The sequence below is a fragment of the Littorina saxatilis genome, linkage group LG2 (assembly GCF_037325665.1).
Source record: "Littorina saxatilis isolate snail1 linkage group LG2, US_GU_Lsax_2.0, whole genome shotgun sequence".
Classification (NCBI taxonomy): domain Eukaryota; kingdom Metazoa; phylum Mollusca; class Gastropoda; order Littorinimorpha; family Littorinidae; genus Littorina; species Littorina saxatilis.
In genome coordinates, this window is record NC_090246.1 from 15,331,959 (window position 1) to 15,350,950 (window position 18,992).

At 42.6% G+C, this 18,992-nt stretch overlaps 1 protein-coding gene across 1 annotated transcript in view; it reads left to right on the plus strand.

Annotated features, from left to right (window-relative positions):
- The window catches only part of LOC138958307 (sodium-coupled monocarboxylate transporter 1-like), a 31,665-nt gene extending 12,944 nt beyond the window's left edge, over positions 1-18,721 (plus strand). The window contains exons 6-17 of the mRNA XM_070329418.1: positions 840-907; positions 1,988-2,142; positions 3,377-3,517; positions 5,222-5,351; positions 6,560-6,648; positions 8,134-8,249; positions 9,260-9,327; positions 12,699-12,785; positions 14,224-14,486; positions 14,981-15,081; positions 15,851-15,969; positions 16,871-18,721. Of these exons, the coding sequence (XP_070185519.1) occupies positions 840-907; positions 1,988-2,142; positions 3,377-3,517; positions 5,222-5,351; positions 6,560-6,648; positions 8,134-8,249; positions 9,260-9,327; positions 12,699-12,785; positions 14,224-14,486; positions 14,981-15,081; positions 15,851-15,969; positions 16,871-17,026 (1,493 nt within the window). The 3' untranslated portion in view covers positions 17,027-18,721. The remainder of the gene's footprint in view (positions 1-839; positions 908-1,987; positions 2,143-3,376; positions 3,518-5,221; positions 5,352-6,559; positions 6,649-8,133; positions 8,250-9,259; positions 9,328-12,698; positions 12,786-14,223; positions 14,487-14,980; positions 15,082-15,850; positions 15,970-16,870) is intronic.
- Positions 18,722-18,992: the final 271 nt, after the last annotated feature.

The window sequence follows — 18,992 nt, forward strand, 5'->3', positions numbered from 1 at the left end:
CACACACACACACACACACACACACACACACACACACACACACACACCTCATTTTCCTCCATCTCCTCCTCCTTTATATGAATTGTAGTACTAGTTTATATCTTGTGGATGTTACGTTGACTGCATCTTATCTTTATTGTAATTCAAGGAGTTGTTGGTGTTATTGTAATTGCATTTCATGAATGTTGCATTATTATTCAAGGATCTGATGGCGCTGTGGGTGCAGGGTTAGGGTATGGGGACTTAACGAGTTTTTGATGATATTGTAGCTGTATTTTATGTGAATTGTCATTCAAGGACGTGTTGGTGTTATTGTACGTGTAGTTCATGTCTATTGCTGTAACAGATCTATCTCGTGTTTTTGGCTCACGTAAGTGTAGCCTATATATGCGATGCTAACTTTTGTCTGTCTGTGCGTGCGTGCGTGCGTGCGTGCGTGCGTATGTATGTCTGTGGTAGAAACTTTAACATTTGAAGACGTCACAACATTTGAAGACGTCACATTATGACGTAAGAGGGTTAGACGTCACGCGAAGGAATTACTGAAAGTCTCGGTCATTGTTATTTTGAGCGGGCCGAGACTAGTTTTTTCTTCGAAATCGGCCATTCAGATCTAGATCTAGTGTCTCGCTTTCTTGCACAGTGTCACCTATGCCGCTTACTGTGTGTGTGTGTGTGTGTGTGTGTGTGTGTGTGTGTGTGTGTGTGTGTGTGTGTGTGTGTGTGTGTGTGTATGTGTGACGAAGTGATTGAGTTTGTGTTACTGTTTGTCGATTTCTTACGTGAGCCTTGAAGGCTTCGCCTCTTGTTGTTATTGTAGCTGTGTTTCTTGTCTGCAGTGACGGGGTTGTCTTTGTGGGGTGCCGTAGCTGCCATTGGGATAGTCTGCACCTTTTACACCACACTGGTGAGTAAGTCATTACCCCACTTGCAATACAGACGTTAGGCCACTCGTGGTTAACGTTACCGTAGCCGTAAGCCACATCTGGCATTGCACAATACAACGCGGGGGAGAAGAGGGTCCCTGTTCAACAACCTTACTACTTGTATACAGACCCTTAACTGAGCCCGAAGTCGACTTCGCAAAGCTTTGCGAAGCCTTTTTACCGAACACTCAGTGCTAAAGCTTCGTGTGGCCAGCTTCGCGAAGTATACTTCGCCCAGTTAAGGACAATGTTAAAGGCATATGTACGCGCTCCCGTGTTTACAAAGTGTAGTTTGCCCACAATCGATGTCAAACGCACCATAAGACCATATAATGACGATATGTCACCATGCGCGGACCATAATACATGCATTACAGCTTGTTCTAGCCTCTGAAAAAGTGAGGATGTCAACAAAGCCGCGGAGTTCTCTCCCTTGCATCAACGTTACATGTGTTGCCAAATCTATAAATAGGACGATCCAGATCAAAATGAAAATTCAAATATCTCAACATTTAAGAGGTCCTAGACCACAATATTTTGCAGGGAACTTAATTTAGCATGTCTCCAGCTGTTGGTAAAGCAATTAGCGTGTATAGTCATCGAGTACATATGGCTTTAAACTCACCAAGTTTTATGATCTTGCAGCTGAAAGGCCGTAACCTCTGACCCGGTTTGCGCAACTTTCGCAACATGTGACTACCACTACGGTACTATGTTCATAACGGATTAAGACTTAACGCCCCTTATCCCACTGACCCGCTCCAGGTTGGCCTGGTGGTTGCCTCTGATCAGGTGCAAGATCTTGACGTATTTTTTCCCCTTTTTTTCTGTCCATTTTCATTACTCAAGGTTAACATGTAGAGGTTACATGCCGAGTCTCAGTAAATATTAAAAATAATGGTCGAAGTTTGCGGATCATGAAAAATGCGAGCTTCTGCAGGCAGTCAAGGGTGTTGATTTTTGGTATGTGACCAAGTGGAGGGATGGTCGAATTCCATGCAAAAACATGGCTAGTGCCACGCGAAGGACAAAGCCTGTAATTGGTTGAATTATTGTTTCAGGGTGGAATGAAGGCCGTGCTGTGGACAGACACGTTCCAGGTGATCATGATGATTACGGGTATCTTGGCGGCCCTGATCCAAGGGAGCATTGAGATCGGCGGCTTCTCCAAAGCATGGCAAATCGCTGCCGACAGCGGGAGAGTGCAGTTCTCTGAGTAAGATGACACGTGCAACATAATTATGTCATTTGTATAACTATGTCGCTGGTTGAAGCTACTGGCGAGGTTTAACTGCGCACGTAGTTGCATTAAACGTATTGACACAAAACAACACTAAACTAGTAAATATAAAAATAAACCGCAACAAACAAACAAAAAACACACATTAAACCACCACAAAAACAAAACACAATAAAGCAAAGAAACAAATAAAACATACACACACAAAAACAATCACAAAAACAAAACAACAACACAACAACGAACAAACGGAAAAACAACCATACAGGCAAACAAACAAACTGTTGGCTATGCACTTACCAATGCGTCATTTCACTGTAACCTGAGGTGACAATGACAATGCAGCTCTTTGTATGCTTGGGTATCACTATGTCCATCGATCTGTGTGTTTCTACTCCTAGTAGTGAAGAAGACAAGGCCGTTAAGGTTGGATCAAGGAGGGGGGGGGGGGGGGTGGCTGGGGGACTGGATTCCTGAAGGGCCCCCCCCCCCGTTCCCTTTACATGGAAAATGTACCCTTTTTACACCCCCTGTATAGGGGTGTGTATAGGATTCGCTCCATGTGTTTGTTTGTTTGTTTGTGTTCGCATATAGATCTCAAGAATGAACGGACCGATCGTCACCAAACTTGGTGAACAGGTTCTATACATTCCTGAGACGGTCCTTACAAAAATTGGGACCAGTCAAACACACGGTTAGGGAGTTATTGGTGGATTAAGATTAAGATTAGGATTCGCTCCATGTGTTTGTTTGTTTGTTTGTGTTCGCATATAGATCTCAAGAATGAACGGACCGATCGTCACCAAACTTGGTGAACAGGTTCTATACATTCCGGAGACGGTCCTTACAAAAATTGGGACCAGTCAAACACACGGTTAGGGAGTTATTGGTGGATTAAGATTCTACAAGGACTTATAGAGGGACATATTAATGGTCAAAGGGAAATAACCTTCTCAGTTGGTGGCAGTGAGAATGGTTATTTCCCTTTGACCAACGGGGGTGTTTTTCCTACCTCGGAGGAATTTCTTGTTTCTCAAGGAGAGACCCAAAATACCCCTTTCGAATGCTAAATTTCAACAGCAACCCTCTGCCCAGAGCCTGTAACGCTGCCTTATTTTGGAAGCCCCCCCTCCCCCCTCCTCTCCCATACACCTGGAAGAGAATGTGTTTTTTTTGTAAACGAATCTCACGCACAAGTTCCCTTTTGCAGCTTCAGTCCAGAACCCAATGTCCGACACAGCTTCTGGTCACTGATCATAGGTGGCGCCTTTCTCTGGGCCTCGGTTTACGGAACCAATCAGGCTCAAGTTCAAAGGGCGCTCACCTGCGGTAGTCTCAGAGATGCTCAGATGTAAGTCTTGAGATTCGGGGAGAGAGAGAGAGAGAGAGAGAGAGAGAGAGAGAGAGAGAGAGAGAGAGAGAGAGAGAGAGAGAGAGAGAGAGAGAGAGAGAGAGAGAGAGAGAGAGAGAGAGAGAGAGAGACAACAGTCAGGTTATTAAAATCTGGTATGTGTTCAAGTAGCGAGATGGTCTTACCCGATGTAAAAGCCGGTCTGATCTGAGATAAGTAGCCGAAACATTTTCACGAGAAGGACTGTGTCTAGGCCAACATCGGCGCGCGGCAGATGTACAGATGTACCTTGACTCCAGTTCTCGTGCTGGCAACGCAAAAGTTAGCTCTGTGGTCTTCTGCTATAACTAGGCTTGGTCTCCTGGAGACGGATGTTCGGCTTTAAGGTCTGATTTCTGCATCTAGTCTTCTTTTGTGCCAGGCCTGTGGATTATTGACGAGCCGCAGGAGCGGCGAGTCATATGGTCTCGGCTCGGGAGCTGTCTGTGGAGGCTGCGTGCTATAATTAGCTGACCTGCTGCGCGAGCAGTCACTGCAGAGTTTTGAGATAACTTTGTAACACGTTTTATTTTATGCTCCTCAAGAATACAACTTTGGGCAACGTGCCACGTAAAACTACACGCAACAAGGATTCAGTAGGTACCAAACATGACTTGGTCAGAAGTAGAATGTAAATGAATCTTTATAAAGAAGTAGGCTACTTCAAACGACAGCCACAGCCACGGTTGGGTTCACGGCATCAAACCGATGCGACTCTAGATCTCCGTCATAATCATACACGTAATCAATCAAATAGATGACTAATAAACATGTAAACTACATGTATACGTCTATGGTCGGACATAAGAAAGGAGAGCTTCCCCCGGGCCTGTGCATGTGTTGTTCGTTGTGCGTGTGTAAATGTACACAACAAACTCACCACAAAACTGAGACAGACCTCGTTTGCTTCAGTCTTGCAGAATTTTAAGGAGCAACTCTACAAACTCCACAACGAAGTCAGTAAGAGCATCCATCAAGCTCGACAATGGCATCACCATCTCGGCTTTTTGAGGAGGACTTGAAAGAGATGATTGGCAACTTTAGTTGCGATTCGGAAGATTCAGTTCTGCAGACAATCATCGATGCAATGCCGATTGTTTTTGAGGCCAGAATTGTTAACAACACGCTGCGCAACATAAAAAAGAAATAGGATTCATGATCATCTTGCTTTGGTTGCAGCATATCTTATTTCTGATATTTCATTCTGGATCTTGATTATACAAATTTGTGTTATCAGATAGTACTTTCATCTTTTTTCAGTTACATTTGTTTTTTGCACTGAATGTATGCAGCAGGTTTTTTTTCAAGTTTCTCCATGTGAACACATTTCTCCATGTGAACACATTATTTGTGTGTTTAAACGTAACTTTAAGGAGTTTATTGGTAACTTCATATGCAACGTTGATGATAATATGTACAATTTTCAACAAAAACAGATTGCAACAACATTCCTATTTTAAGCTCAGCCACACGCCGACATGGAAGTTCAATGGTACTTTCAAACTTTTTCTTCTCTTCGTCGTATTTGATTTCTTTCTATTTCATAAGTGGAGTGCATATGATTTCGGCTCGTGTTCATCGTGAGATGGACTTAGTTTCTTGTCCTTGGTCTGTGTTCACTGGTGGGCATTGCCATGTACACTAGCTTACCTTGCTTGGTTTCAGAGCTCTGTGGATGAACGTACCAGGCCTGTGGATTATCCTTGGTCTGTGCTCACTGGTGGGCATTGTCATGTACGCTTTCTACAGTACGTGCGACCCGATTCAGTTTGGCCTGGTCTTTGCCTCGGATCAGGTACGGCATCTTGAAGATTTATCATTTCTTCCAGATACCTTTTTGTCCCATCCTATGATTTGGTACAATATTTTGAGGTTTTAAGAATTTCTTCCAGATATCTTTTGCACCATCCTCGAATTAGGTGCAGAATACTGACGTTTTAAAATTTCGTTCAAATACCTTTTTGTCCCATTCTATGATCAGGTTTAATATCTTGAGGTTTTAGAATTTTGTCCATACAACGTCCAGCTATGTTTTGTCCCGTCCTCGGATTAGGTGCAGAATACTGTCGTTTTAATATTTCTTTCGAATACATTTTGTCCCATGCTCTCTGATCAGGTGCAACATTGGTAATTTTAGAATTTAATCCAGACACTTTCTTGATATCTTCTGTTGTATTGGTGAAATGTCTGATCAGGTATGAAATCTTGAACTTTTAGATGTTTTCAGATATTCTGTGTCAAATTCTGGGATCAAGCGAAACATCTTGAAGGTTTAAAAGTGTTCAAAAACATTTTGCGGACATACTTTGTCCATCAGTTTCCCTTGGCATTTCACTAGTTCGGTCCAACAATACTTGTATTGCTGAATTTTATCACAATGATTGATTTTACAAAAGGTCGATATTGTTTGTTTCAGCTATCTCTTCTGTTTGTGATAATGATCCATGTGATATTGTTAAGAGGACTAGTGGCAGTTTTTACTGCATACTATCTTGGTGACAGACGTTTAAAGGCTCAGTCTTCAATATATAAACGATTCGACTCTCATTCTCAGATCTCGCCAGGCTTTTACACGCATTAAGACCATCCCTCCTGCGAACGCCAAGAAGAAGAAGAAGACCATCCCTCCACTCTGACATATACCAAAAATCAACTGCCTATCTGCTCTTTGTACAGGGTGTGATTTTTTTTAACCGATACTCGTGGCAATCGGAGACATTATTTCATGAAAGGAATTCCAACTACATATGGATGTTTCAGTCATATAACTACAGATGGATGTTTCAGTCATATAACTACAGATGGATGTTTCAGTCATATAACTACAGATGGATGTTTCAAGCCTATAACTACAGATGGATGTTTCAGTCATATAACTACAGATGGATGTTTCAGTCCTATTACTACAGATGGATGTTTCCGTCCTATTACTACAGATGGATGTTACAGTCCTATAACTACAGATGAATGTTTCAGTCATATAACTACAGATGGATGTTTCAGCTGTTTCCACTCTTTGTGATGGACGTGTTGGGGCATGTACCGGGCCTGCCGGGTCTTTTTGTCGCGAGCATCTTCAGCGGGTCTCTCAGGTACAGTGGGCTGAACGTGATTCGCCTTTCGATGATTGTCTTTTGGGGTCAAACAAGTATGATAATAGTTTTGATTTTGTGTGATTACCATGAAGTTGTTCAGATTAAATTCTTCGGAATTTCTCTACCGCAATGGTTTAAACGTGATTTTATTCAGTAGAGTAACACGTTTTCACAACCTGGGGAAATCGAGATTGCCTTGTCCAGAAAGATGATATGTTTAAAGCCTGGATTGTCCTCAAAGCCGAACAGTAATATACATGTTAATTATGGGAAATCATGTTCTGACAAACAATGGCCTGAGTCTAATCTCAATATTTGACCACGGCTCCTTGGCAATTAAGCACGACATTCTAGCCACAAAACTTTCGCCCTACTGTCGTTTTTTGATTGCTAGTTTATGCAATGAGGCGTTTGTGGCGGCAGAGTGTGGAAATAGTGAGAGTCACACTGACAAATAGAAATAAACAAAAAAACTGAAAAAAAACTCTCACTTACTCTATTTCACTTGTATACATTTGGAGCGCTTACTTGAATACAGAATTTTTGATTTGAAACAATACGACCCCACGGATGGCTCCCACCCGTCTAGGTACTTTCTCGTGCACATCGGGCGTGGATTCAAGCAGTCCATTGTACAGGAACACTTAAGACTTTTGAATCTTACCTGGCACAGTGGAACCCCCCTTTTAAGACCTCCAAAAATCTTTGGAAATCGGGTCTTACAACGGAGGGAGCCTCAAAATAGGGGATACTTTACGGAGGTTAGGCCAAAAAAAAAATAGGTGTGGTTACGGTAACATAGGCAAAAAAAATAGGGTAGGAAGGTAGGCAATCACTTTTTTTTTTAACTTTTTTTTCTAATGTGTACAAATTAAACCTACTTGACAGGGAAATAAGTGTGCGATTCGAGCGCTGTCGCTTTCATTGCGTTTTCTGCACTCGTTTTTTTTCTTTTTTTGTTCTTTTTTTGACAAATGTAATAAAAAGTTATAGGGTCGGCCCCTAAAAATAGGGTAGGTCGGGTTACCGTAACCACACCTATTTTTTTTTAGGCCTTATTAACCGAAAATCACCGGCACGGTTGGCCTAGTGGTAAGGCGTCCGCCCCGTGATCGGGAGGTCGTGGGTTCGAACCCCGGCCGGGTCATACCTAAGACTTTAAAATTGGCAATCTAGTGGCTGCTCCGCCTGGCGTCTGGCATTATGGGGTTAGTGCTAGGACTGGTTGGTCCGGTGTCAGAATAATGTGACTGGGTGAGACATGAAGCCTGTGCTGCGACTTCTGTCTTGTGTGTGGCGCACGTTATATGTCAAAGCAGCACCGCCCTGATATGGCCCTTCGTGGTCGGCTGGGCGTTAAGCAAACAAACAAACAAACAAACAAACCGAAAATCTGAGAGCACCGGGTCTAAAAAGAAGAGGGAGTCTTAAACTTGGGTTCCATTGTATTGCACTGAGATCGTTGGTGTGTGTATGTTTCAGCACAATGTCTTCTGGTCTGAATTCCATGGCGGCGGTCATATTGCAAGACGTACTGAAACCGTATTGCTGTGTAGGCATGACAGAGGAGAGAGCCACTCTGTGGTCTCGTGTACTAGGTACTGCTCCTTTCAACTATGCGTGTGTGTGTGTGTGTGTGTGTGTGTGTGTGTGTGTGTGTGTGTGTGTAGGAGAGGGAGAGAGAAAGAGAGAGAGAGAGAGAGTGTGTGTGTGTGTGTGTGTGTGTGTGTGTGTTTGAGTGTAGGCATGACGGAGAAAAGAGCCACTCTGTGGTCTCGTGTGCTAGGCACTGCTTCTTTCAACTATGCGTGCGTTTGTGTGTGTGTGTGTGTGTGTCCGCGTGTGCGCGTTCGTGCGTGTGTTTGTGTGTGTGTGTGTGTGTGTGTGTGTGTGTGCGCGTGCGTACGAGCGTGCGTGCGAGCGTGTGTTTGAGTGTGTGAAAATGTGTATGTGTGTCTGTCCGTCTGCTTGCCTGTGTGTGTGTTTGTGTTTTTCAAAGTGAAGGGATGGTATTATCTCATGTAAACAGCTAGCCAGATCTGACTTGATGAGCCGAATCGTTCACACGAGAAGGACTGTGTCAGTAATGTGCCTTACTTTTTCCATGTGTCAGTAATGTGCCTTCATTTTTCCATGTGTCAGTGATGTGCCTTACTTTTTCCATGTGTCAGTGATGTGCCTTACTTTTTCCATGTGTCAGTGATGTGCCTTACTTTTTCCATGTGTCAGTGATGTGCCTTACTTTTTCCATGTGTCAGTGATGTGCCTTACTTTTTCCATGTGTCAGTGATGTGCCTTACTTTTTCCATGTGTCAGTGATGTGCCTTACTTTTTCCATGTGTCAGTGATGTGCCTTAATTTTTCCATGTGTCAGTAATGTGCCTTAATTTTTCCATGTGTCAGTAATGTGCCTTAATTTTTCCATGTGTCAGTAATGTGCCTTCATTTTTCCATGTGTCAGTAATGTGCCTTACTTTTTCCATGTGTCAGTAATGTGCCTTAATTTTTCCATGTGTCAGTAATGTGCCTTACTTTTTCCATGTGTCAGTAATGTGCCTTCATTTTTCCATGTGTCAGTAATGTGCCTTAATTTTTCCATGCGTTTCAGCTGTTGTGTTTGGCATGATCTGTCTCGCGCTCACCTGGGTCGCTTCCAAACTGGGAGGAATCCTGCAGGTATAGTATGACACCCACTTTAAGACCCCCCCCCCACCCCTCACTTGTAAAACCCTGTTTTCTTAGATTGTTTGTTCTGAACCTCTGTTAAACTACCCCCATTATAAGACCCCACCCCCCACTTGTTAAACCCTGTTTTCTTAGATTGTTTATTCTGAACCTCTGTTAAACTACCCCCATTATAAGACACCCCCCACCTCCCCGCACTTGTTAAACCCTGTTTTCTAAGATTGTTTGTTCAGAACCTCTGTTAAACTACCCCCATTATAAGACCCCCACCCCGCACTTGTTAAACCCTGTTTTCTTAGATTGTTTGTTCTGAACCTCTGTTAAATTACCCCCATTATAAGACCCCTCACTTGTAAAACCCTGTTTTCTTAGATTGTTTGTTCTGAACCTCTGTTAAATTACCCCTATTTTTTAGTCTCCCTCTTTTCAAAGACCTGATTTTCCCATTCTGATCATCATCGCTCCACGGCTATCGCCAGTTATCTCTCTGACCGGACGCTAAATTCCTACGCGAATCTATCAAAACAAGAATACAGAGTTATCTCCTATCTCCCATATGTTGTTCGCGAGCGGTGTTCGCGAGACGAAAATGATTGCAGATTGGCCGACTTCGACAGTGATCTCCGTTCTGTTCTTCACAGTTATGATAAAGACATCGTTCTAAGGTCAAAACAAGTCGAAATTTTTGGGACTGCTGCCGGAAGGAAACCGTAATGTATGGTTGCATCACTGTCAACTGGTTACAGAAAAAATCGTCTGCTCCAGCGAGCGCCGAAACCAAACGGTTGATTATCAAGTGACACTTTTGCCATATTTAGAGTTGTTTGCACAGTAAATACAGCCGCGAAAAATCGTTCGCTTGAAACTGTCTTACATATCAATTCCTATGTAATTTAAAAATTACACAACACCATGAAAAATCATTATCGACGATCACGAATCTGCTTATATCCATAACACATTACGAAAAGATCTGAATATGTAAACAATCGATTTCCTCGCCAGGTCAGCAGGATGCTGATTTTCCCTGAATTTGGGAAGTCTTAAAAGGAAGGTTCCATTGTACTCTTTTGTCGTTTTTTTTTTAAATTATTTTTAATTTTTTTATTTTAATTTTTTTTTATTTTTATTTTTTTATTCAATTAATAAAACACAAGATAACAAACATGGTAACTGTAGTTTCTGTTTGCACACATACTCTCTCTTTTGTCGTGTTTGTTTTAAAGGCGCAGTTCTTCCCGTGAAAACAGTTCTGCTTACTACCTCAGATCTGCAAAGGCTTATACATAAATAATAATAATAATAATAATAATAAATAACTTTTCTAAAGCGCGAGCCCCATCAATTGGCTCCAGGCTCCTTACAAATTCATTCTAAAATAAACTAGCACAAATCGAACAAGCAAACAAAGCATACATGGGGTAGGCAATCCCTCCACTTGGACAAATCAACTTAAAAAAAAAATCAAAAACATCACCATCCTGACTGGTGTCTGTGCAGAGTAGGGATTTTTGAATGAATGTGTCATTAAGAAATGAATTCATCCAAAACTCCAGTCTGCACAGAAAACACCTAAGTTGTTGATTTTTTTAAATATTTTGTCCAAGCGAAGAGATAGCTTAATTCCATATAAAAGCCTGGCCAAATCTAAGACGGTGAGCCGAATCTTTAACGCTTTAATTGGGTCGGTAAATCAAATATTTTTTTCTTGTTACAATTTTAAAGAATACTGTTGTCAATACATGTACTGATTTACCGCAGATTGTCTTTTTAAGCGACCCCTGAATTTGAGATGTACATGATCGTTTGCTCGGGGAGGAAGGAATCTTAAACCCCGCTAAAGCCCGCTAGTGCTGGCATGAAAGAACATTTTGTTTTGAAATCGGCATTGTTAGTGCTAACTTTGTTGTTCACGATCGGCGCAAACTAGAACTGTCATAAAGGGCAGTAATTCAACCGATAATGTACACAAATGACTCTTAGGTTTCTTCTTGATCATCTCCCTTGGTAAGTTGAGCCGAGGGTGCTGCTTTGCTGAATAAATTATGACGCAATACAGATATAACACTAGATTTTGCTTCTACATTTAGTTCTTACCTTTTTCCTCAGTCCTTACCGCGAAAACACTTCTTCGCACTTTCTCAGATCTGCCCAGGCGTTTAAATGACATAAGTCTATCTCTCAAGTTAAACACATACCCCCCAACAAAATATGTGACCCTCCACCACGAAATGAGTCGCATGTCACCTCGCGCGGTTCTGCGCTAGGCAATAATAAGTCCGGGGAGTGTCTGGTAACAGTGTGAGGGTCACCTTAGTCACAGGCTTATAACTCAAACAGTTTTCACTCTTTTCTAAAACGGGTTTCACCACTGGATAGAGCATACAAAACTCGTTAGGAAAATGTAAAAATATGAAAATCATGCAAAGGTGACATGCGACTCATTCCGTTGTGGAGGGTCACATATTATCATGCTGACTGCTTTCTCCACAGACAGTTTTGTGTGTGTGTGTGGCATGAATTCATTATCCAGATTGATACTAGCGTCCGTTTAGAAATTGATGAAAAGAATGACGGGCGCTGTGGCGGGGTGGTAAGACGTCGGCCTCTTAATCGGAAGGTCGAGGGTTCGAATCCCGGCCGCGGCCGCCTGGTGGGTTAAGTATGGAGATTTTTCCGATCTCCCAGTTCAACTTATGTGCAGACCTGCTTGTGGCTTATCCCCCTTCGTGTGTACACGCAAGCACAAGACCAAGTGCGCACGGAAAAGATCCTGTAATCCATGTCAGAGTTCGGTGGGTTACAGAAACACGAAAATACCCAGCATGCTTCCTCCGAAAGCGGCGTATGGCTGCCTTAATGGCGGGGTAAAAACGGTCATACACGTAAAATTCCACTCGTGTAAAAACACGAGTGTACGTGGGAGTTTCAGCCCACGAACGCAGAAGAAGAAGAAGAAGATAAAAAGAATGCCAGTCTGCACAGAAAGCACCTAAGACGTTGATTTTGATACGTGTTCGAGTGACAGAGTTGTCTTCCCCCATGTACAAGCCGGGCCAGAAGGTGAGACGAATTGTTTACACCGGAAGGACTGCAACTTTTTATTTTTTTATTTTTAAAAAAAAATTTTAATCAATCAATAAACACGTGATAACAAACATGGTAACTGTATGTTTTCTGTTTGTACACATAATTTCTCATTTACATGCTTTATCTTAAATCAGAGACAATCAACAATTTGTTTCTAATTGATAAAACGTCAGACTAACGAAATCTCAAAACAACATGATTTCCAAAAATAATTTCCAGTGTTGATCGTGACTGCAACTTAAATGTCTTATTTTTGTCGCTGTATGTTGCAGGCGGCACTGTCCCTGTTCGGCATGCTGGGCTGTCCCATGCTGGGTCTGTTCACACTAGGTATGCTGTTTCCCTGGGCCAACAAATGGGTAGGTTTGCGGAAAAACTTCACAAAAGCACACTGCTGGCGTTAAATAAGCTGGAATCTGCGCATACATGCCACAAGGACACGAAAACACACACACACACACACACACACACACACACACACACACACACACACACACAAATTCTTGGGGTACATAAGAAAACTATGGTAGTACCAGTACTAGGAGAATTAGGAAGATTCCCAGTTAGCATTACAATAATATGTAATATCATTGCGTACTGGTTACACATATTGGATCTTCCAAAAACATCTCATCTGAACAAAATATATAATCTTATGTACACCAAAGACAGTGAAACATATCCATGGATATCATTTGTAAAACAATTGTTACAAGTCATTGGATTAGATCATGTGTGGAAAAATCAATCCACTTTTAATGTCAAAAGGTTAAAATATGTTATATGTCAAAAATTGGAACTCCAATATATACAATTCTGGAAAGGTCAAATAAGAAGTTCACCAAAGTTAAATTTTTATCAAAAAATAGTAACAAATTATAAAACGGAACCATATCTGTTATGCATAAAACAAAGAAAATATAAACAATCGTTGTGTAAACTGAGAATAAGTGCCCACGACCTGAAAATTGAAACTGGTAGATACAGCAATACACCTAGGGAAAATAGATTATGTGAAACATGTGGAGTAATAGAAGATGAAATACATTTTCTAGATAACTGCATAGAAAACAACCAATTACGAAAATCTTTCATGAGTGAAATTAATCTACCCATATATTCATATGATGTACCAAGCCAACTTTTGCAAGTAGACAAAGTACAAACTAAATTGGGAGAATTTGTATATAATTGCTTCCAAAAAAAAGAAAAAATGTAATCATTTGGTTATTTATCTTCCCGTGTCTTATAAACACTACGTTTCATGACAATAAAGTTTATTCGTATTCGTATTCGTATTCACACACACCAGGGTCGGGCCTAAGCAGGGTGAGGGGGGGGGGGGGTCTCCCAATTGTGGTAGAGGTATATTAGTTGAGGGTGCAAAGCACCCGAACCTCCTAGGGGGTGCGGGGGCATGCCCACCCCCCTCCGTACATTGTTTGAAATCTAGATTAAGATATGTGCAATCTGGCGCATTCTGGGAGTATTTGTCATGAGTTTTAAAGGCAAAACAAACTGACCAAATGTTAAGCATATTAAGTTAAATTTACCCTTGGAGGAGGTACATGGTCAGGCCAGGAGGGGGGGGGGGGGGGCAACAGGAACCCTCCCCTGGATCCGGCCCTGCACACACACGCGCGCACTCACACACACACACACACACACACACACACACACACACACAACCCCCATCCCCGCCCCACACGACCATTTTCAGCCCGTGATTCAAGACTGGCTGTAGCGAGTTATCCCCCTTTATGCACAAACGCTTTCACACTTTGTCCCACCCGACAGGGAGCATACGCCGGCCTGCTGACCAGTCTGGCCGTGATGTTCTGGGTGGGGGTCGGTACCCACATCGCCCAGCTGCCCCCCAAACTGTCCAGTCGCCGGACTGACGGCTGCAACTGGACGCTGGTCAACGGACACCAGTCCCACATGGCGGGTGACGGGTTTGGTCTGAACTTGACCTCTCCAGCCTTTACTCTTGATCTCAACACGACTTCTGCGGCGTCAATGATGAATACTACTGTTCCTGTGGAACATCTGTCTGAGTCGTGAGTGTAGGCTTGTGTGGGGAAACTAGGTACTGCTCCTTTTCAAATGATCAAGTTTTATTTGTGTGTGTGTGTGCCTGTGTGTGTGTGTGTGTGTGTGTGTGTGTGTGTGTGTGAGAGAGAGAGAGAGAGAGCGAGAGAGAGAGAGAGAGAAAGAGAGAGAGGAGAGAGAGAATGTGTGTGTGTGTGTACGTGTGGAATAAGGAGGAATGTGTGTGTGTGTGTGTGTGTGTGTGGAATAAGGTGGAATGTGTGCATGTGTTAAGGTGGGATGTGTGTGTGTGTGTGTGTGTGTGTGGGTGGAATAAGGTGGAGTGTGTGTGTGTGTGTGTGTGTGTGTGTGTGTGTGTGTGTGTGTGTGTGTGTTTGGAAAGTGTAAGAGAAACGGAGGTATTTCAGTGTCTTCGATTGACTGAATGGTTAATCACGCATCAGCGTTCTTGTTCAAGATTGAACTGAAATTGACTTGTTAGCGTCATTATGCGTGATTTCAGAGCCAGCATTGAAGACATCTACGAGCTCTCCTACCTCTGGTACAGCGTCCTCGCTGTTTTCGTCGTCATCGTTGTGGGGCTCATCGTCAGTTTCGCCACAGGTACTGCCATCAATTTATTGAAATATCGCGAGACATTTTCCCAAACCGTGCCTAATTACAACTACTTCTGCATTCAAAAATCAAGGAAGGTTACATTTTTGAAACGTTAAGTTCAAGACAAACAAAACATTTGCAGTCAATCTGTTTTATATTTCTTCTTCTTCTACGTTCGGGGGCTACGACTTCCACGTGCACTGAAAGGCGCTAGACACGAATGGGTTTTCATGTGTCAGCAAGAGTACGCCCTCATTGTTTAAATCTGGCGTGGATCTAGACCCTTTAACTCTTTGTTGTGCACAAGATTTGTAAGAATGTTTGCAGTATCTATCTCGAAGTATCTCTACAACTCGCGTCCCCCCACTCAAGTTCTCACATGAAATCTGGTTACTTTGGAACACTCATTCTCTGATGTTATGAACGTAAATAGGCAACTGTGAGAAAGTGATATTTATAACCTACCTGTCCGATCTCTCTTGACCATTGATGTTGTGATCTGAGAAAGAAAGGGAAGTAAGCGCTCTAAATGCACACGGCATGTGGAATAAACTAAGCGAGAGTTATGAGGAACCAATCTCCTTGCACCCGAGCATTGAAATAAGCAAGCGATTTTCATCCTCAAAAAAGGATGATCGCCGCAAGCTCATAATTATGTTCACTTCATTGTCCAGGGCACTCAAACAAAATCTTGCGTAAACAAGAAACAACTGTTCAAGATTTGTTTTCTTGATGTCGTGTCTTCACGATCATGTTTCTTATCTGTGTCCCCCAGGATGTCAAGACCCCAAAGAACTGGACCCGCGTCTTGTCCAGCCACTGTGTAGCATCATCTGCCCCATGTGTCCCACCACGTGTCTCTCGTCTCTACACTGCGGCGTACAACAACACAAGGTATGTCATCATGTGTCCCATTGTGTAGCATCATATGTCCCATGTGTCCCACTTCATGTCTTTCCTCTCTACACTGCGGCTTACAACAACACAAGGTGTGTCATCATGTGTCTCATGTGTCCCACTTCCTGTCTCTCGTCTCTACACTGCGGCGTAGAGCAACACAAGGTATGTCATCATGTGTCCCAATTCATGTCTCTCGTCTCTACACTGCGGCGCACAACAACACAAGGTATGTCATCATGTGTCCCAATTCATGTCTCTCGTCTCTACACTGCGGCGCACAACAACACAAGGTATGTCATCATGTGTCCCAATTCATGTCTCTCGTCTCTACACTGCGGCGTACAACACAAGGTATGTCATCATGTGTCCCAATTCATGTCTCTCGTCTCTACACTGCGGCGCACAACAACACAAGGTATGTCATCATGTGTCCCAATTCATGTCTCTCGTCTCTACACTGCGGCGTACAACAACACAAGGTATGTCATCATGTGTACCAATTCATGTCTCTCGTCTCCACACTGCGGCGTACAACACAAGGTATGTCATCATGTGTCCCAATTCATGTCTCTCGTCTCTACACTGCGGCGCACAACAACACAAGGTATGTCATCATGTGTCCCAATTCATGTCTCTCGTCTCTACACTGCGGCGTACAACAACACAATGTGTGTCATCATGTGGTGCGTGTGTGCGTGCGTGCGTGCGTGCGTGTGCGTGCGTGCGTGCGTGCGTGCATGCGTGCGTGTATGCATGCGTGCGTGCGTGCGTGCGTGCATGTGTGTAAAAGCTAGATCAGATCTGACACGTTGATCCGAATAGTGAACACGGGAATGACAGTGGCTTTAAATCACCATGCAGCTCTCCATGTCTCTGCCTGCCTGTCTGTGTGCAGCGCGGGGAGTGGGAGGAGAGGGAGGCGGAGCAGAAGCTGACGTCAACAAAGAGCAAAGGGACGCCACTCATACCCGACGTGGAGGTGGAAATGTTTGAGAAAAATGGCGTCTTCTTTGAAGAGGAAACCCTCAAGTTACGCCCCAAGGCCAGCTGAAAGGAGCTTTCAACAAAAGGGATGATTGAATTAAAAAGAGGATTATCGCGAAAGCCGACTTCCAAACAACACAGCTGTTTTCATTTATACACCGTCAACTATTGGCATACGGTCCAGTTATCGTGCCAAATCGTGCATCTCCCAGCATTACCACACCGCAAACGAAAGTTCTAATCCGTGTTTCAAGCAGTTTTGGGCCAACCGTAATATGTACACTCTAACCAGAAGTGCTCCAATTTTGAAAACATTTCTATAACAAGTTTTGAACACTCTGTGAAATATCACATAGTTCTACTGGCAAAAGAGGTTTAAAAAAAGAACAACATAGCATTAAGAGTTAGTGTTCTTTTGAACTCTAGTGAATACTTTGTGTGTTACTTTTGCAAGTAGAGCAATGTACTATGCCACAAAGTGTTCAAAACTTGTTACAAAAATGTGTTCAAAAGTGGAGAAGTCTTTTTTACCGAAAACTCAGTGCTAAAGCTTCTTGCGGCCAGCTTCGCGAAGTACACTTCGCGTAGTCGACTTTGCCAAGTTAAGGACAGGCTTTAGAGTGTATTTGGAATGACTCCCAATGCAGACGTGTCGAGAAGCACGATTCTCAAGAGGAGTGTGCTGCAAGGATGACAGAACTGAGAACAGGCATGCTCTGGACAATCAAATCCAAAAGCAAGTCGCTTGAAGCGAAATTAATACATTTTGTCAATCTCGATGTCGAACTCACAGAATGAAACAGAACGCACTGCACCGGCCGCTCATTGCTTGAAATGACAAGCCTGTATAGCGCTGTAGCATAGAGCGCTTAACAGGAAACCGTGCTTTTCCTTCTTCTTTTTAATTTTCTCAGATTGTTTATAATCCAAACATTACTTATATATATATATATGATATTTGAATCAGGAAATCATAAAGAGTATTTAGATGAAATCATTTTTGGATCGATAACTAACATTTTAATTTTAATTAGAATTTTTAGATTTTTAATGACCAAACTCATGAATTAATTTTAAAGCTTCCAGGCTGAAATGCAAGGCAAAGCCCTTTCCTTGAAAATAGTTCGGCACACCATCTCAGATAAATGTCCAGGATTTTACATGAGATTTATGACAATCACTTTACTTGGACACATACCAAAACTAGCAGTAGTAGTACATGTATAGTAGTAGTAGTAATAGTAGTAGTAGTTGTAGCTGTAGTAGTAGTAGTGTTTTCAGACCGATTTGCTGGAATTGGTATGGTTCAAGCCACCTTGGTAAATATCTGCGTTATAGTAGTAGTAGGAGTAATGGTAGCATTGCAACAACAACACCAACACCAACAATATCAACAACAAAATCAACAACAATTTACAACAACAACAATATCAACAACATCAACAACAAAATCAACAATTAACAACAACAACAACAACAACACACCTCTGTTTTAGAAGCTGTCATGGTGTTCATTTTTCGGCGTGTATCCAAGAGGGTGTGTGTGTGTATGTGTGTGTGTGTGTGTGTGCTTAGAACATGTTGAAGGCCTGGCTAGACATGACATGGTGTGCCGAATCGTTTACACACAATGTATTGTGCTTTTACGGTTCCAGACAAGAGGAACGTATAATTTCTTTCCCAGAAATCGAAATACAAAAAGGTCACATTTATATTCGATGAATTGCATTAACAAGCTCGCTTACTTTTTAATGAGAAGTGAGGCATAATTACATTTATAATAAAATATATAATAAATAAGAAAATTGTTGAGAGATGTTCGCGCTGCTTGTGCCGTGTGTGTGTGTAAAAGAGAGAGAGAGAGAGAGAGAGAGAGAGAGAGAGAGAGAGAGAGAGAGAGAGAGAGAGATGCGTTGACGGTTTATTGTCTAGCTTAACTAGCCATATCCACACACGCACACACACACAAACTCAGACACACACACACACACACACACACACACACACACACACACACACACACACTCAGAGAC